At 35.0% G+C, this 21,089-nt stretch overlaps 1 protein-coding gene across 2 annotated transcripts in view; it reads left to right on the top strand.

The window, feature by feature from the left end:
- Positions 1-21,089, top strand: part of UGGT2 (UDP-glucose glycoprotein glucosyltransferase 2) — a 190,299-nt gene that overhangs the window by 24,988 nt on the left and 144,222 nt on the right. For both annotated transcript variants that reach the window (XM_057533190.1, XM_057533189.1), the window contains exons 5-8: positions 3,871-4,045; positions 9,911-10,007; positions 12,604-12,676; positions 14,845-14,945. In XM_057533190.1, coding sequence (XP_057389173.1) covers positions 3,871-4,045; positions 9,911-10,007; positions 12,604-12,676; positions 14,845-14,945 — 446 coding nt within the window. The remainder of the gene's footprint in view (positions 1-3,870; positions 4,046-9,910; positions 10,008-12,603; positions 12,677-14,844; positions 14,946-21,089) is intronic.

Below are 21,089 nucleotides of genomic sequence, written 5' to 3' on the forward strand. Positions count from 1 at the left end.
ATAAACATGTGGGCTGGACAGCCTTCTTTTAATCTTAATGATACAAATGTACATATACACTTTCATCTCCTGAGCAGCCTGGGGTTAGGCCACATATGGTGGTTGATGCTGCAGCTACTAGGTGCAAGTTTAACAATTTTGGAACTGGAGTGACACGTGCCATTTTGGGATTAGATGTTTGTATTTCTAGAAAGCAGGCACAGAATGTTTCCATTGGGGGTAGAGGTTGCTTTCTTATTATTGGGGGGGGGGCACTCTGCCATAGCCCCGAGTGTCTTTCTGGGTATGGTAAGACTGTGAGGACTTGAATGGTCTGTGCCCAGGCCATTTCTCAGGGTTGTGTGCAGCAAGTGACGTTGAGGGATGAGTTAATGTCTGCCTCTGGGACAAACAGCAGGTTGTTTACTGCTTCTTATAGAATGATGGGCTCCCCACACTCAGTGTTTCTTAGCTGTGGTGCGTACAGCTAAGCGTTCTTGTGTAGCATTCTTGTGGGTCCATTTCCACCCTAATGGAATGCGGGGGCCACAGGGAACTGATGCAAACATGCTAAATAATGCTCATGCTGCTTATGGGCCAGGAGTAGTAAAGTTCTTTGCTTTTGACCTAAGAGTTTGTCTTCTGCCAGGATCCATGAAACAACAAAAGGCAAACTTATTAGCTTGTAAGTGGGGTAAAATCAATTCCCTAACCTGACAGAAACTAAATGTGTATACATAGATATATATAGTGTCTTTTATATGTATATATATATACACACACACACACAGTTGTTATATATGTGGTATATGTGTGTATGTGTATGTATATGTGTATATGTATGTATATAGTGTTAATCTTTTTTTTTTTCTTTTTTGTGAACCTTAGGCACATAATCCTTGGTTTATGTCACACTATCAACATTGGTCCATGGTGGTTGTTTTTTCTCATTTAAGCAAATAATGCATTTACGTACACACACACACACACACACACACACACACACAGAGTAATAGGAACATTTTAATTTTTTCCCTCTCTGTAGATGTTTCTCATTCCTAAGTTTTCTTCAGTTTTCATTTTCTTTAAGTTTTTCCAGATTAGATTTATATTTTTTAAACATATAACTGATACACTTATTCTACTTTTTTTTTGTTCTAATGTATTACCATTTGCATTCATATTGTTTCTTATTTTGCCTTTGGTTGAGTTAGGAACGTGTTTTTTTTTTTGTTTTTTGTTTTTTTTTTTTTTTAATCATAACACATTTAGGGCATCAAAGTTGTCTTTCTTTACTATATGGTATTCTTGTCCCAATTTCCTAAAAAACTCCTTTTATTTCCTTGTTGGGGGCAGGGGAGGAGAGAAAGTTATACTCATTTAGGACGGTGACGATTGCTGTCACTTTCTCCCAAATAAATAAATGACATTTTAGTGTAATACCTGTCAAGTTTAGGGCAGATTCAGACCATGGATCTTTGAACCATGGAACAGGAAGTAGAGAGAAAAAGAATTACACTATCTTTCTTTTTGGCTAGTACATTGTTGTATTTCAAGTGGTAAGGTATATTATGTTTTAAGTAGGAAGACATCAGTTATGACTCTAAGTTAAATGGTGTAGATTTTATAGTTACTGGGTTTTACTCCCAGATTATAGTATAAAGTTATTATTAGTTTTCAGCTTCATTAAGAGTTTTCGTTTTTTTCTGTGTCTTTGAAAATATCATTGGAGATTCTGGGAAATGTAGCATTAAGGTCTGCTCTCCAAATGCCACTTCAAATCTGTGTTACCCTCCTTTTTTTGTCCAAAATTGAAAGCTGCCTTTTTAAAAAAATTTTTACTTTTAAAAAAAATTTTATTGGAGTATAGTTGATTTACAAAAGCTGCATTTTAAAAGTTAAAAAAATTATATGGGCTTCCCTGGTGGCGCAGTGGTTGAGAATCTGCCTGCCAATGCAGGGGACACGGGTTCGAGCCCTGGTCTGGGAAGATCCCACATGCCGCGGAGAGGCTGGGCCCGTGAGCCATGACTGCTGAGCCTGCGCGTCTGGAGCCTGTGCTCCGCAACAAGAGAGGCCACGATAGTGAGAGGCCCGCGCACCGCGATGAAGAGTGGCCCCCGCTTGCCACAACTAGAGAAAGCCCTCGCACAGAAACGAAGACCCAACACAGCCAAAAAAAAAAAAAACTCCATCCCACATCACAGTCTTAAAAAAAGAAAAAAAAAAATTATGTGTGGTCATTATTAAAAAAAATTCAAATACTTCAGAAAAAATACAAAGCAGAAAGGGAAAATGACCCATAATTCTGTTAAGTTTGGTACATTTTTTTCTTTTTAAATACATATATTCACATGCAGATATATTCTTTTTTTTTTAAAACCTACATGGGATTGTACTATAAAGGATGTCTTAGAACCTTCCCCCACTGAATTATACATCCCTACATGTCTTGCATATAAATAAATATAAATATAGGTCTATGCTTTGTCATTGTGGAGCAGGACCCATTTATATAGTGTTGTATTTCCACCTGACACATAGTAGATGCTCAGATATTTATCAAATGAATGATACTGTGATTAAATGAACAAGTACATTTAATTATCCCACCCCTTGTGATAGATACAAGGTATTTTACATTTTTCCTCTATTGTAAGCAATATCTAGTTGAACGTCCATGTACATATATTTTTTATGTACATGTATCTTTATACTGTTATCTTGATATTATCTTAGATAAATTTCTAGAACTAGAATCACAAGGTAAATAAGTGTATGCATTTAAAATTGGTACATATTTCAAAATTTTTCTTCAGAAAGCTGGTTATGTTTCATACTCCATTTCTAACATTTTCACTAATGCTGATTTGTATGATTTCCCTTTATAATCTTAGTCAATTCAAGAAATGTAATTTTCTATTTTTAAATGTAATCTAGTCGATTTTTAAAAGCTGTTTTCCCTCTTACAGAGTAATTCTCCATACATGTAGTATAATTTTTTATTACCTATGATATATCCATGTGATTCCTGAATTAATTAAAAAAGCAGACTTTGAAAGGTATGTGTTTTAGGGTATAAGAAGGCACTCACCATTACAGACTCATGAACAAATGTTATATTAGCCTTTACCTTTGTCTCTGGAAAATATTTCATTTCTTCTAATTTTTTTCTTTTATATTCAACCTCAAGATTTATATAATAGCATTAGCAGCCTTTCCAATTACCAACATTTGAAAACATTTATCTTTAATACTATATTAATTTCATTGTGAAGATAGAATTTACTAATATGTATAAATAATCTTGCATAGTGCCTGGAAAATAAGATGTCAAAGTCTGTTTATGATGGTAGGGCCAGACCATAGGACTGCTCTGTTTGTTTGATTATCCTTTGGGATTTAATGAGTTGTTATTCATATTAAGAACTGATAATCTTTGCATGACATAGTACCTTTATTTTGTTTTTTAAAGACTTGGAGCCCATTTTCAGGGAATTTGAGCTATAATGAAAGGTTATATTCTTCTAATTGAAGAAAATATAAATTTTATTTCATCGAAAAATATGTTACCATTTATATTTTATTTTTAAATATAGCGAACATTGATTGAAAATAAAATATTTTTAATATTCAGTGTTGGGCTAACCAAATTTATTTTTTGTCTTTTCTGTCATTTAGAAGTTCTGTGCACAAAGTCACCACAGGAAATCTAAATTCTTTTTCTGTGATTTTATGTGTGTGTCTGTGTGTATATATACACAGACACACACACAAATGCATATACATACATTCCTATAAGTTTGATAAGTAGAAATTATAAAGTTTCATGATATGTTTCTCATACGCTCTGTACTTTCAGTTCTTGTTTGTGTTTTGTTTTCATTTTAGGCCCAGACCTTATCTGTTTAAAGGAGACCACAAATTTCCTACAAACAAAGAGAACTTACCAGTGATTATCCTCTATGCAGAAATGGGTACCAGAGCATTTCGTAAATTTCACACAGTTTTGTCTGAAAAAGCTCAAAATGGGGAAATTCTTTATGTTCTTCGGCATTATGTTCAGGTACATGTTTGTTTTGTCCAAGATTATTTTGGCTATAAAAAATACATTTTATAATAATTTCTTTACTAGATTTTACATGATAATTTCCCCTAGAATAGTTATTTAAAGATTTTTTTAAATTAACACAACACAACTATCACATGTGAATTTTATGTGGAAAAATATATTGAGATTCTGTGTCTTTTCTGGAAGTATCATGTTTATATTTCTTTATAATATATTTGGAACAGATTTAAAACTTGGATAAAAAACAAAACCGTACAGCAATAGCATGCATAATATTTGCTAGGATTCATAAATATAGTTATTTTTAATGAAAATATATTATGATGAGGAAGTCTAATTTACTTGGTATATTGATAGTATATATTAGTTCAAAGTGCTAAGCGTGGTATGCGAATGCTCTCAAACCTATTTGTTTGAAAGGCTGATTACTTTCTTATTCAAGTTTCAGATCAAATGTGTTGTGTTATCCCCCAGTCTCCCGAGCTCTCATTGCAGTCACACTCTATCACATTATTCTGTTTTAATGACTTCGTGGCACTTATTACTGTGCTATCTCTAATTTTATTTCTTTAACACCTACACACACACACACACAACGAAACTCTCACCATCACACATTAAAATATAATGGCCATTAGAGGAAGGACTTTGCTTTTTTACTTCTATATTCTGAACATGGAAAGAGTGTTTTAACTTGCATTTCCCCAGATATTCATGATGAATATTAATGTTTAAAGTAATAAAAGCATTACAAATATACTTAATTGCCTATCCATATCTTTTGCCTGTTTTTATATTGGATTCTTTGGGGCTTTCTTCCTCCATTTACAGATTTTTAAAAACATATTCTGAATACTGGTCTTCTACACTCTGCAAACATCTTCTGTGTATTTCTGGTCTCCTAGTAATAAAAAAAATATGTCATATTTCATTTAGTGCAAGTATTAATTGCAGTTGTACTCAAATTTATCCAACTTTTCCTTAATGGTTTCCTTCATGATGCCAGAAAGACATTTTCTTATATTTTCTTGTGAGAATTAAAATGCTGTTCTTTGTGTTTTGGTCTTTAATTCATCTGGATATATTTGAATTTGCTGTGAGGTAGAGACATAATTTTAGTTCCATATGGAAATTCATTGGTCTCCACATAATTCATTGGACAGTTAACTCTTTATACTAATCCATCATATGCCAAGTTTTCATATAGGCATATATGTTTTTAGACTCTATTCTGTTCCAATAATATATCTATTCTATACAAATATAACATTATTTTAATTGTAGTCTTTAAAATTTAAAGCAATATTGAAAAAGAGGAACAAAGCTGGAGGCATCACACGTCCTGATTTCAAACTATATTACAAAGCTGTAGTGATTAAGGCAGTATGGTATTGGCATAAAACAGATACATAGAGCAATGGAACAGAACAGAGAGCCGAGAGATTTAACCTATGCATATATGATCAACTAATATTTAACAAGGGAGCCAAGAATACTCAGTGGGGAATAGATAGTCTTTTCAATAAACGGTGTTAGGAAAACTGACAGCCACATGAAAAAAATGAAACTGGACCGCTATCATATACCACTCAAAAAAATTAAGTCAAAATGGATTAATAACTTAATCATAAAATCTGAAGCCATAAAACTAGAAGAAAACATAAGGAAAAAGCTTCTTGACATTGGTCATGGCAGTGAGTTTTTGGATTTGACCCTAAAAGCAAAGGCAATAGAAGCAAAAATAAACAAGTGGGACTACATCCAACTAAAAAAGCCTCTGCATAACTAAGGAAACCATCAACAAAATGAAAAGGCGACTTACCGAATTGGAGGAAATATTTGCAAATCATATATATGATAAGGGGTTAATATCCAAAATATATGAGGAACTCATACAACTGAAGAGCAAATGAAAAGAAACAGTTCAATTAAAAAATGGCAAAGGACCTGAATAAACATTTTTCTAAAGAAGACATGCAAATAACCACCAGGTATATGAAAAGGTGCTCAGCCTCACTAATTGTCAGGGAAATGCAAATCAAAACCACAGTGAGATACCACCTCACACCTGTTAGAATAGCTATATGTCAAAAAGACAAGAGTTAACAAGCATTGGTAAGGATGTGGAGAAAAGGAAACCCTAGTGCATTGTTGGTGGGAATGTAAAATGGTACAGCCGCTATGGAAAACAGTATAGAGGTTCCTCAAAAAGTTAAAAATAGAACTAGAATATGATACAGCAATTCCACTTCTGGGTATATATCTCGAGGAAATGGAATCACCATCTTGAAAAGCTATCTGCACCCCCATACTCGTTGCAGCATTACTTATATAGGAGCAACCTATGTGTCCAGTGATGGATGAATAGATAAATGTGGTGTGTGTGTGTATATATACACACACACACAATGAAATATTATTTGGCCTTAAAAAAGAAGGAAATCCTGCCATTTATAACAACATGGAAGGACTTTGAGGGCATTATGCTAAATCAGACAGAAAAAGACAAATATCATATGATCTCATATATGGAATGTGAAAAAAACCAAATGCATAGAAACAGAGAACTGATCGGTGGTTTCTAAAATTGAGGGGCGGGGAGGGTTGATGGGTGAAGGTGGTCAAAAGGTACAAATTTCCAGATATAAGATAAACAAGTTCTGGGGATGTAACGTACAGCATGATGACTATACTTAACAGTACTCTATTGAATATTTGAAAGTTGCCAAGAGAGTGGATCTTAAAGTTCTCATTACAAGAAAAAGAAAACTGTAGCTATGCGAGGTATGGACATTAACTAAATTTACTGTGGTAGTCATTTCATAATACAATTGACCCTTGAATGACTTGGAAGTTAAGAGCTCCAACACTCTGCGCATTCACAAATCTTTGTGTAGCTTATAGCTGGCCCTCTGTATATACGCCGTTCCTCTGTATCCATGGTTCAACATCTGCAGATTCAACCAGCCATGGATTGCGTAATAGTGTAGTATTTACTATTGAAAAAAATCCATGTATAAGTGGACCAGTGCAGTTTACGCAGTTCAAACCCATGCTGTTCAAGGGTTTGATTTGAATTGATATCAAATCAGTATGTTGCACACCTTAAACTAATACAATGTTATATGTCAATTATCAGAAAAGGAATGGGAGATCAAAGTATATGTTTATCTTTTTAAAAAAAGTCCCCCAAGTGATTTTAATATGCACCCCGCACCCGGGTGGTATGGTCATCTATTGGGAATCAATGTCCCAAGCTATTATTTGGAGAATGTGACCATTAAATATAATTCTGTGAAAGCATATTCACCAGCTATCTGGGTACTTTGTAGCATCAAATTATGGCCTTCTATTTAATTAATGACATATTGTACATCCAAAATAGTTATACTGTAAATCTAGTCAGCATGTAGTCCTAATAAAAATAGACTTATTTGTGCTACTTTTTAAAAAAATTAATTTATTTATTATTATTTTTTTTAGTTGCGTTGCGTTTTCATTGCTGTTGTGCAGGCTTCTCATTGCGGTGGCTTCTCTTGTTGCGGAGCGCGGCCTTTAGGCGCGCAGGCTTCAGTAGTTGTGGCACGCAGGCTCAGTAGTTGTGGCTCGCGGGCTCTAGAGTGCAGGCTTAGTAGTTGTGGTGCATGGGCTTTGTTGCTCCGCAGTATGTGGGATCTTCCCAGACCAGGGCTCGAACCCGTGTCCCCTGCATTGGCAGGCGGATTCTTAACCACTGCGCCACCAGGGAAGTCCCTGTGCTACCTTCTGAACAGATGCTTTTTTGTGGGGAAAGAAGAAATAGGATAATGAAGAAAGATTCTTTTCACCAGTTGATTTAGCCTATGAGCATTTTTGGTTTGCAAATCCAAAATTATTAAACTACAATTCAAATTTTATATCAGTACATTTCAAAAGGAGAAAGTAAATATGAAATTAATAAACATTTATCTTTATTACTGAGGAGCTGGTAACATTCCAGAACTGATAATGGAAATTGGTTATGTGAAATTGCATTTCTTTTATGAACTATAACAAGATATGTGGACTTAGAGGTTCAGTTTGCCTAGCCACCAACTGATTGTCTTTTGAGTGGATAGTCAAAATATATTTTTAAATTGAGCTGGATGAAATTGAAAACTCTTTAAAAGATTTTCAACTTTGTCAGATTACTATAATTATAAACAACCCAGTTTCCTCATGCTATCTTGCATTATAGCATGTGCCTGAGAAATTAGCAAATTAAATTTTAGTGTGGGCAGCAATGTTAAACACTTGTCTGCATATCTGAAACTAATTCTTACGTCATCTTATTTAGAAATAGAATAGTCCAGGAATAGTCACTGTGGTCGTATACTTATTTTGAAGGCTGAGGGAGAAGTTTAGGGAGGAAAGAAGAAACTAAAAACCGTAGTACACTATTAAGGTTTTCTTTCTGTTTGTCCTCTGCCTCTTCCTCTGTCATGTTTATAACTGCAAAACTGCCCTCATGCAAACGTTAGTTAAGCAAAGACACATAACATCTTCACAGGAGTTTGCTGAGTGCTAGGTTAAATGCGTTTTCTAACCCATGAAAGGATATGCCAAATGGTAATGATCGTAGCACAACTGATAAGAATTTCAGTCTAGAAGCTAGAAAGAACCTTAGACATCTTCTAAAATATTACATATATTCATCCAGGTTGCTTACTTTTTTTTTTTTTTAACATCTTTATTGGAGTATAACTGCTTTACAATGGTGTGTTAGTTTCTGCTTTATAACAAAGTGAATCAGTTATACATATACATATGTTCCCATATCTCTTCCCTCTTGCATCTCCCTCCCTCCCACCCTCCCTATCCCACCCCTCTAGGTGGTCACAAAGCACAGAGCTGACCTCCCTGTGCTATTCGGTTGCTTCCCACTAGCTATCTATTTTACGTTTGGTAGTGTATAGATATGCTTACTTTTTTGAAGAAATGTGATGACTTCTCTTCCTTCACAGAGTAGTCTCTAGAAGTACGTTTTATATTTGCACTTTTGGAAAGGTGAAAGAAAAGTTACCAAATGCTGATCATAAATACTTAAGACAACTCAGTTTTAGGCAAATTGTTACCTCTCACTGCAAGAATAGGTATTAATTTGTGGCATTTGGTATATTTTAATCATTGAGAAACATGAAGAAAGACTTAAATAGGTTCTTCAAGGCACTGAGCTTTTTTTGTTTGTTTGTTTGTTTGTTTGTTTTTTTCTGCGCGACCCTCCCGGGGCGCACTGGGGACAGTCCGCCGCGCCCCGACCCACCCGGTTGGAGGCGGAGCCGGGGTGGGAGAGCGGTCGCGCCGTGGGAGGGGCGGCCTGGCCCCCCCTGAGCTTTTTTGTTTCCTTTGCCTCTACTTTCTAGTTTTGCTTTTGGGGACACGCTGGATGTCCTACATCCAGACAACTAGCAGATGAATAACGTTTACTGGTTTCGCAAATCTTGTGTAGTTCCCCCAAAAGAGTACAGTTTTGTTGAAACTCGATTGTATGTGATCCTCTGTTAATTAATTCATGGGAAAGATGGCAAAGTTACCATGGTATAACAGAAAAAGATCAGATTTTTTTTCATTGTAAAAAAGTAATTAAAACATCAGAGTCGTGACAAGGATTTTAGAAAGTGAAGAAGTGGTCATCAACCAAATTCTAGTTCCTTGATAGACTGTCTAGAGAGACTATAAATATCCCCCAAATAACACTATTTCACAGTGATTACTTCAATATTAGTAATTTACCCTCATGTCCTAATACGCAGTCATTCTGAATTCAAAAGCAGATGTTTAACTAAATATTTTCTCTCTCTCTTTTTTTTTTTTTTTTTTTAAATAAATGTGTTTGAACAGAAACCAGCCTCACAGAAAATGTACTTATCTGGCTATGGTGTGGAGCTAGCGATTAAGAGTACAGAATACAAAGCATTGGATGATACCCAAGTCAAAAGTAAGTTTATTCTCTGTATTCGAGTGGAATGAACATTTGGAGGCTTACACACTTCAGTTGAAAAAAGAAAATGACTGTAATCCTACACACGTTAATATGAGGCCGGAGACAGGGTAGACATGTTCCTCCTTAGTTGGAATTTAACTTTAAACTAAAAGAAATACATTTCATATTATTGTGCTCTCAAAAACTTCAAAAAGTGGAAGTAGCATATTTGCTTTTACTCAATGGCTTCCCAGCCATTTTCCGCAACATATAAGAGTTGATAATATATGTAGGGTACGTAGAAGCAATAGATGAGGCTGCTTATGGCTAGAGGTGAACTGACCCAGGAGCTCAGACCGGCCCATGATGTGCCGAGTCACCCCCTGGGAGCAAGGGTGGGGGGACGGTCTAAGGGGATCAGTATCTCAGTGAACCTAAAACTCACTGGTAGCACTGCCTTACAAGTCTTGGTCTGAAGTATTTATATATAATGAAGTTAGGATGGTGGTCTTGTGTTCTTGTTTTTGTTTTGAAGTGGGATGGAGAGGGCTGTGAATTGATTGGTTAGATGCAGTAGATTGATTAGATTTGTGATCTACCAGTCCAGTGTCTGTGTCCTGTGTACTGAATGCATGCTCTAGATGAAGGATTCTGGAGACCTAAACACACTAAAGAACTTTTCAGATTCTTATGGAAATCTTTTGTTACCTGGCTCACTGGAAATGTATTTGTACCTGATTCTTGGTTAGGAGTTTCTAATTCATTCTTTTATATGGTCTCAGATGTTGCTTCTGCTACAGTTTTGTTTTTCTATTCAAGATCTGGTCCTGGCAGCCCTACCCTGATCACAGCTTAGCTCTAGCCCTCCTATTGAATGTGCTACAAATCAACATCTGTATTATTGTGATTGAAAATCCTGCTGGTTAAAGAGTTACTGAAAAAGTATAGTAGAAATAATAATGCCCAGATTTTATATATTTCCATATAGCTTGTATATAGCTCTACAATGCTTTATAATTTAGTATCTTGTTTAACAGTCATGATAGTAACATAAGGCATTTTCTAGCCATCCTTGGGCTTGTAGAATTTTTTTTTAAAGTCACGTGATCACATGTATTTCTGTATTACAAATTGCACATTAAATTTTGTCGTACATTCGGAATATATTTTCTCTCCATTCTAGTTGCCACTCCTTTAGTTCACTTCTTTTTTTCCCTCTGTATATGGGTATCAGGCTTCTAACTGACCTTCTCTTCAGTACCCCTAGTCCCCTCATCCCCCAAATAGAAGAATCCATCTGTTCTCCACAGTGCTTTCTGACTGTGCTTCTTATGATGAAAATCTGACTTTATGATTCCACCAGTTAAAATCCCGGACTGGTTCCCTGTAACCTCCTCATAAATTCAAGCACTATACAGCATAACAGAGAAAGCTTTTCACGTTCTGGCCTCTTTCTGCCTAATCACCGTCCCTCAGCCCTCTATTTGTGCGCTGTGGTCCTGTAACACTAAACTACTCTACAGGAGAATTCTCTGTTCCCCGGATGCCTCCGTGTGTGGCTTCACGCCCAGCCTTCGTGACCTCTGTAGAGCACTCTCGTCCCTTAGCATATGCTGTTCCTTCTGCCTGAAACCTTCCTCCTATCTCCCACCTCTTTTATTCATCTAAGGCCTATTCATCTTTTAAGAATCATGTATATCAGTCAGTACCTCTGAGACGGCTGCCCATCTTCCTGCTCTGTCAGAGGAAGGTTTTCCCTTTTCTGTATTCCACATAGTTTGTGCTTTCTTTTGGAAAAGTTTTAAACAGTCTGTTAAAATTGTCTATTTGTCTCCTTTTCCACCAGCTGAGGTTTGTGTCTTTTGCGTCTCTCTTCCTGGTGTCTATCTGGCAGGCATCGGGCGTCATAGAAGGCAGTCGGTAAATATTTGCCTGATGAATGAATGAAAGGGAGGGAAAGGAAGACTGGATCAAAGCACCCAGTGTTTTTAGTTGCGGTCCTAGAGGTCCAGACTCTCAGACGAGTAAGACGGGAGAAGGGTACTTGACGAGCTCTGATGGAGCGTAGCCCATACTGCTTACAGTCACAGATTCTTAGAATCCCAGAGTGCCCTCACACATAGCACTTACCACACTGTATGCTATAATTATTGGTAAGTAAAGGAGAGGGGAAGAGAAATGAACATAAAATATATCCTTATTCTTTGAGGCCATGAGTTTTGGTGTCTTTCTAAAGATTTCTTGATTATGTCTAAAGGTGTCAGAAATAATGTGAGAACTCCTGTATCTGTTAGGGTTTGGATTTCTTGCTGGCTTAAGAGCTAAGCCCAGGGTTTGTTGCAGACTCCTTGGTTTATCATTCTGGTATAAAATAGAACTTGACTACGAAATGATCTATAGAGCATTTATGATGGTTTTTAAATATTTAATAATCAAGCTTGTTTAAAAAGAGAGAGCACACTCGTGTCTCATTGAGCGGATCCATGAAAGAAAAACAAGGTAAAACAAATGGAATTTGATTTTATTTTGAGTTCTTCTAATTTTTTATTACATATTCCTTTTCCAGTCTGAAATATTTTCATTTTATTTTGTTTTTGTTTCCAAAATATAGCTGCGACTAATACTACTGTAGAAGATATTACTGAAACAAATGAAGTTCAGGGATTTCTCTTTGGGAAATTAAAGTAAGTCTGAACTGAAATGAAACTATTACTATACTCTTAAGTTTGTTTTTAAAGGAATTGATTCAGTATGCTGGGTTGGCATATGTTTCACGTTTTAAAAATATACATACTATTGTTTTTATTACAAAAGTAACACATGGTTAATGCAGAAAAGCACAAAATTGAAAAATAATCGCTAATTCCACAGGATAATGAGATGGTTAGAGATACTGGAATTGAAAGTGATCAGAGTTATCTCTGGCTAAAAACTAAAACAAAAATTTATGGAATCTTTTACAGATCTAATGGGTTACAAAAATCATAGTTAATATATTGGATTTTTAGCATGAAAAAAATCAAAAATTTCATGTCTCAAAAGAAGAGAAAATATTTATTTCCCTAAATTTCTGTGCCATATATTGCCATATTAAATACCTTTTAACTTCTGGTCTTAATTTCATATACACATATAAGTAACCTTTCAAAAAATTGAAGTTCTGCACCCTTTTTTTTTTCCTGCATCACTGATTGAAGACAAGGAATAGGATGGTGAGTGCTCTCTGAATGTTAATGGATGGGGTTTATTGTCATCTTATGTGTGGTTTCTCTGATTTACAAGAAGGGAAAGCTTATGATTCTATTATAAAGACAACATTAATTAAAAATAAAGAATCATTTTTATTAATATCTTTAGTTCTTATTTAGTATTACAGATATTTATAAAGGACACTTAGGTCCATTCTCCTGGTGAGTAGATAACTGTACAGAGCGAGGGGAACATTTTTGGACACTATGCTCCTTCATACAGATGACTGAGTTGTATTTCTACGGTTTACTGGACAAGTTGTATACTAGTGGCCTTAAAAAGTTAATGCATCTTGTAAAATGGATTTATTTTAAGTAAGATTTTTATTTAGTAGATAACATTTTTATTCCATTTCCATCTGTGTCTCGCATCTTAGAATCCATCGTTCTGTTTTTTTTTAAACGTAACTATTTATGGGAATAAATTGCATGTCTTCCAGAAAGCCTTTGGAACCTTGGGATATTAGTTTTTTTAGAGAGGAAATACTCAAAGTTAGTTTTTACACAATTAATTGATTTAGGCAAAAACCTTCTGCTTTGAGGTATTGTATGAATAATGTGTTTTTGCCTGAATTACATAAATAATTTTAGCCGTGAAAATTATCGTTAAGCTTATGATTAAACATGAAAAACAATATAACAGCTCTTATAAACTTAGTATTACTCTGTAACTTAAAATATTGAGAAAAGAGTGGTTAATTTAATTCATAGTGAACTTCTTTTCAAAGAAGTTCTGTTGCTTTCTCACTGTAAGAGCAGACTTGATTCATTTTCAAAATGTGGTCCCACATTGTAATAAAATTGCAAGATACGAAATTGTAGTACATTTATTATTGTTAACTATAAGATTAATCTATTTCTGTATATTTATTTTTCATCTCACGTTTTAAAATATTTATTTCTCTTTACTGTTGAAAATATGTATTTGTTTATAAATTGTGCTGATAGCTACATAAAGTTTTTTTAAAACAATTCTGTCTAATAATATGAAATGGTACTGTGTTTTGATTTCATGAGAGATGGAAGAAAAAAGATTATAGTTTTTATTATAAGTATAGTAAAATATCATGCTATATTATTATTTGGCACTCTCTAAAAAATACTTAGATATGTTTAATTAGGCAGAATTATCTTATTTAAGTTTTTTATAAGTTTCAAAGATGGAACTTTTCAGAAATAGAGTAAACTCTAAAATTGTATAGGAAGCATTATTGTCTTTCCTTATAAAATAGTTTTCATTTTTAATTATAAAAGCAAGACTTGTAATTTATAAAATGTTAAATAAAAAGTGTATAACATAAAAACTAATAATTCTGCCCTCACACTTGGATCCCTTACAGGTAATGTTAACAAATGAGAGTACATCCTTCCAGATTTTGTTTTCTTTTGTTTTGTTTTATACATTGAAAAAAGTAGACATGCATGTCGCCCTCATTTTTTTTTAAGTTCTGTGGATATAGCTGCATCACTATTTATTATTATCTTGGTGAACAGTTAGTTTGTGTCTAAATATTTGGAAAAGTTAATTTCAAAAATATACTGCTTGTATAGTAGTAATTTGTAGTAGGTGATGATAATTAACATTACTTAATATTCTAATACAGAGAAAGATATTCAGATCTTAGAGATAATCTGACAACATTCCAAAAATACCTGATTGAGAGTAATAAAGAAATGATGCCTTTGAAAGTCTGGGAACTACAAGGTATAGTATTTCAGTCCACATTAACATAGCGTATTAGTAACTTATCTCTGTTTTGTTAAATAGGCTTTTATATAACATGATATAAATTATTTCATAGGCAATAATAATTACTAATGATGTGACTAATATGCATTACTTTTGTGGAAATACAAATTTAATTAAAAGGTTATTCATCAAGCAAACCATATTTTTATGTTTGTAAGATATAAAATTATATAAAGTACAGTTATTTGATATCATCTAATCATTTTTAAAGTGTACATGAGTTATAGATTCATCTCAGGTATTAAATAACATTTCAGAGAATCTATAGCATTGATTAGAAATCCTGATTAGTAAGTCAGGAGAAATCAGAACTAAATCTTAGTTTTCTTCTCTTTAAAATTTTGATCTTAACAGACCATCGCATGTTTCATTGCGAACTTAGAATAGCTCCCATACTGACATCCTATAAGCAGATATTTTGAGACTGAACCAAAATTTGAGAATGAACCAAAATTCCTTTTCAGTTTGTAATTTTCTTTTTCATTATTTGTAACGTTTAGTGGGTCATGGGAATATGTCACTTTTTTGTGGAATCTGTAACTTTTATCACATCTCTCATCAACTTTTTTTTAATATAACAACTTACTGAAATATACTTGATATACAGTTCACCCATTTAAAGAGTACAATTCAGTGGGGTTTAGTATATTTTTAGAGCTTTTTAACTGTCAGCACAGTCAATTTCAGAGACCCATAATTTAGAAAATTGTAAGTGATAGGTTGCTTCTGAAGGCTGGTAAACAGAGAACATGCAAAGTTAGCTTGCTTGTAATTAACCTCACTGATGTCTGTGGAAGGTATATTTGAATGGACTAGAAACAGGAAATCTAGTTAAGACATCATTGAATTAGTGTAGCGAGAGATAGAACGATGACTGTGGTAAAAGGCATAGAGAGGAAGGCCAGATTTAGCAAATATTTAGGAGATGAAAAGAGTCAAAGATTAATTTAAAATTTCCAGCTTGGAGCCTGAGTAGAGAGAATATAAAACATGTAAGTGGGTTTGGGGGTTGAATACGGGGCCCAGAAATAATGAGACTGGCGTTAAAAAAGATAGACTTATAGTGATGGTGACATATCCAGATGACCAGGTCCAGTGGTGGGGTGAATATAATGTCCTTATACTAAAAGGAGAGGATTTAAAAGTTGAAAGTATTAGCATAGAGGTTTTTTAAAGGTGGGGGGCGCTAACTGAAAGTGTAAGGTGCCCAAATCAGTGCCCAAGGGAGTGACTGCGTGCTCGTCCGCGTGGGGAAAGTAGACACGGTGGAATGATGACAGCTAGAAGAGCACATTACAGAAGCCAAGGAAGTAGATTCAGGAGAGAGTAAGTGATCAGGACCTTTTCCTTTTTTGATTGATTTAACAAGTGTTTATTGAATTTCTACTAGGAGTCAGTCATGTCCCTACAACCATGGTTTTATAATTTTTGGCTGAGACCTGGAGTAGGAAGTATATTTTACATCAAGACCCATACACAAGTGTATAATGTGTGAATACACAGATATGCTTAAAACTAAAAAAAAAGTTTCAGCATAGATATGTTTACCACATTTTATTAATTCTATAAGACTTTTTAAAAATAATAAATTTATTTATTTATTTTTGGCTGCATTGGGTCTTGCACGTGAGCTTTCTCTAGTTGCGGCGAGCAGGGGCTACTCTTCGCTGCGGTGCGCGGGCTTCTCATTGCAGTGGCTTCTCTTGTTGCAGAGCGCGGGCTCTAGGGCGCACGGGCTTAGTTGCTCCGTGGCACGTGGGATCTTCCCGGACCAGGGCTCAAACCCTTGTCTCCTGAATTGGCAGGTGGATTCTTAACCACTGCACCACCAAGGAAGCCCAAAACTTTCTTTTATTCTACCCTATTGCATTTGAGAAAAAAAACCTTCACATTATCCACTAATGTGATTTCACTACTAACTAATGGGTTCCAACTGACACTTGGAAAAAGTGCTGTATTCTGAAGATAAAATAAGAGTTAAAGCAGACACCACGTTTATTCAAAGGATTTTGGACAAACATAAACAACTTTAAAAACCAATGTAAAAATTAGCATTGTAATTGCTGCAAAGTAAAGGGAAGTAAGATGAAGAAGGGCATATGCCAGGAAGATCTGACTGGTGGGATGGGGGCAGGGAAGGGGTAACAGAAAGGGGAGGGTTCCTCAAGAAGTGGTGATTGAATTGAGATCGGAGGAAGGGCTAGAATAAATTTGAGGGTGGGTTATTTAGAGAGACTATCAAAGACCCTTTCAAGGGGTTGCAAATGGAGTGTGAGGGAGAGGAGATATCAGGAACAACTGCTGGATTCATGGTTTACCCAGCTGGATGGACAGTGGTGGATTTTCTGGAAAGAGAAGACTAAAGAGGACCAGATTTGGGCAAAGATGGGTGGGAATATCACAAATTTGTTATTGAACGTGCTGCTTTTGAAGTATCCAAGTGGTAAAACCAGGAAGACAGTTAAATATGGGAATCTGGATTTCAGAGGCAAAGTGAAGGACTTAAATAATTTATGAGTCATCTAGGTATGGAATAGTTTAGGAAAAAGCAAAAGATGTTAATAGACTATGCTAATATTATATTCATTTACTTGTTATTTACAGTTTCTCTGATTTCATGAGTGAATTTTCAGGGACTTTTGAACAGCATATGTGAAGAAAAATTCCATTCATGTTGTAAAAAGTTTTAAAAGACTAGTTGTGCTGTCAGAACTGTGTAAAATATAGTTGTCCATGGTCGTGATGATGATGGTGATTGGCGGTGATAAAAATATTAGCTAATACTATTTGTCTGGCACAGTATTAGGCTCTTTATATGCATCATCCTAATTAAATTTTTTTTAAACTCATGGGATATTGATAGATATCCTGCTTTTCCAGATGAGGAAACTGAGAAACATACAAAATAATTAGTCTGAGGTCACCAATCTCATAAAGCACAAGTCAGGGATACCTAAAGTCAGCAGGTCTCTCTCATTTTAGAGCCTAAATTCTTTCTTTACCTCTATGGCGTACTGTTTTTAAGTATAACATCATGTAGCCAAATGCTCTCAGGCAAGATCTTTCATCATATACTGTCCTCAAAAGAAATACTCTTTTGAAATGCAAATCAAAACTACAGTGAGGTACCACCTCACACTGGTCAGAATGGCCATCATTAAAAAGTCTAAAAGTAACAAATGCTGGAGAGGGTGTGGAGAAATGGGAACCCTCCTACACTGTTGGTGGGAATGTAAGTTGGTGCAGACACTATGGAAAACAGTATGGAGGTTACTCAGAAACCTAAAAATAGAATTGCCATATGATCCAGCAATCCCACTCCTGGGCATATACCTGGACAAAACTATAATTCGAAAAGATAGATGCACCCCTGTGTTCATAGCAGCACTATTCACAATAGCCAAAACATGGAAACAACCTGAATGTCCATTGACAGATGAATGGATAAAGAAGATGTGGTACAGATATACAATGGAATACTACTCAGCCATAAAAAAGAATGAAATGATGCCATTTGCAGCAACATGGATGCAACTGGAGATTATCATACTAAGTATGTCAGAAAGAGAAAGACAAATACCAAATGATATCACTTGTATGTGGAATCTAAATTATGGCACAAATGAACTTATCTACAAAATAGAAGCAGACTCACAGACAGAGATCAGACTTGTGGTTGCCAAGGGTGAGGGAAGAGAGATGGAATGGGAGTTTGGGGTTGGTAGATGCAAACTATTACATTTAGAATGGATAAGCAACAAGGTCCTACTGTATAGCACAGGGAACTATATTCACTATACTGTGATAAACCGTAATGGAGAAGAATACCAAGAAAAGGATGTACCTATGTGGATACCTGAGTCACTGTGCTGTACAGCAGAGATGGGCACAACATTGTAAATCAACTCTACTTCAATTTAAAAAGATACATGCACAAAACTAAACAAAACTAGAAATACTCTTTTATAAGTTGTTATATCAATCATATAAGTAATGACTTCAAGTTTTCTCATCTAAAAAAGCATAAATATATACACACCAGTTAAAAATTGTTGCTTAAAATTGCCTTTAATAGCAATAGAATAAGAAGACACAAAGGATCTTATCTGTAAGTTTACTGTTCATTCACCCATTCATTCATCAATATTGAGCACCTACTTATGTATCAGGTACTTTTTTTGAGGTTAGAACATTTAAGTTCTACTCTTTTAGTACATTTCAATTATATAATACAATGTTATCAACTATAGTCACCATGTTACAGGTTAAATCCTCCGATTTTATTCAGTCTTAGAGCTGAAAGTTTGTACCCTTTTACTAGCCTTTCCCTGTCTCTCCCACCCTCAGCCTCTGGCAGCTACTTTTCTACTCTCTGTTTCTATGAGTTTGACTTTTTTTAGATTCCATGTATAAGTGATGCTGTTTTTTTTTTTTTTTTTCTTGTCTGGCTTATTTTACTTAGTCTAATGCCCGCACAATCCATCCACATTGTTGCAAATGGCAGGATTTCCTTCTTTTTTAATATTCCATTGTGTTTATATACACCACAGTTTCTTTATCCATTCATTTGTCCACGGAGATTTAGGTGGTTTACATACCTTGGCTATTGTGACTAACGCTTCAATGAACATGAGAGTGCGGGTATCTCTCAAGATATTGATTTCATTTTCTTTGGATATATACCCAGAAGTGGGATTGCTGGATCATATGGTAGTTCTATTTAATTTCTTGAGGAATCTCCGTAATGTTTTCAATAGTGGCTGTAGCAGTTTATATGAGTTACTTGTATATTTTGGATAGTAACCCCTTATCAGATATAATGATTTGCAAATATTTTCCCCCATTACATAGGTTGCCTTTTCATTTTGCTGAGGATTTCCTTGCTGTGCAGAAACTTTTTAGTATGATATAGTCCCACTTGTTTATTTTTCCTTTTGTTGTCTTTGTTTTTGATGTCAAATCCAAAAAATCGCTGCCATGACCAGTGAGTGCTAAGGAACTTACCCCCCTGTGTTTTCTTCTAGGAGTTTTATGGTTTCAGGTCATAAGTTCAAGTCTTTAATGTATTTTGAGTTGATTTTTGTGTATAGTGTAAAATAGGGGTCCAGTTTTATTCTTTTGCATGTGGACATCCAGTTTTTTCAGCACCATTTATTGAATAGAAAGTTTTACTTTTTCTTGTCAGGAAGTGATCCTATGGCAGAAGGATCCTGGTAAGATAAGGACTGAAAAGAGTCCATTGTGTTTGCAATTAGGAGATTTTAGTGAGCACTGATAGCCCCACTAGTGGTGGGGAGTGGAAACATTCTTAGGTAGGTTAAGGAAATTCTGTTTAGAGTTATTCAGCTAGTAAGTGATATAGAGCTGGAGTTTGAACCTTGGTCTAGTAGACTTTACCAGTCCATGGGAGGCTGCCCTGGCAACATCTTTTCTAGGCTTTGACTCCAGCTGGATTCGCCACTGTACACTGAAAAGGTAGAAACAAAACTAGTCTCGCTATGATAAACTGGTCATTTTGCTAGTATTTGACAAGCTAGGATTCCAATTCTGGTGAGATGTTAAAGAGAAACAAAACGCTTCACTATTAGGTAATGAAAGAATTCAGTTTTAAAATCATTTCTGACTCTTGACAAAGCAATGAGACGCAGATTACTGCTTCTATCATACTTGAGACTGATTACAGTAAGCCACACGCACTTTTCTTTCCAGAGAACTATCATTTCAGGTAAAATCATACCAAGTTTAGGATTTTATTTTTATTGTTGTATAAAGGTAAAAAAATGTTGAAAAAGAAAGCGAATGTTTCATATTTACTGAGTTAATGAACACATTAGGTCTTAAAGTTCTTTTCAGAATTGGCTCTTCAAAGCTTTTTTTTCCTTCCTCTTATTTCTTTTTGTCAAAGCTTTTTGTTGCCAGTTTCACTTAACCTAAGAAAAGATAGCTTTGCATCAGCATTTCTTTTCATACCTCTTTTTGAAGTTACACTGTAATTTGTGGAAAACAAAAAATAGGTATTAAATGACAATTATTCATAAAAGTGTAAAACTTACCTTATTGGATGTAAGTGATAGCTTTCCATTTCATTTAAAACTTTTG

This window comes from Balaenoptera acutorostrata, chromosome 18 (genome assembly GCF_949987535.1).
Source record: "Balaenoptera acutorostrata chromosome 18, mBalAcu1.1, whole genome shotgun sequence".
Taxonomy (NCBI): Eukaryota; Metazoa; Chordata; class Mammalia; order Artiodactyla; family Balaenopteridae; genus Balaenoptera; species Balaenoptera acutorostrata.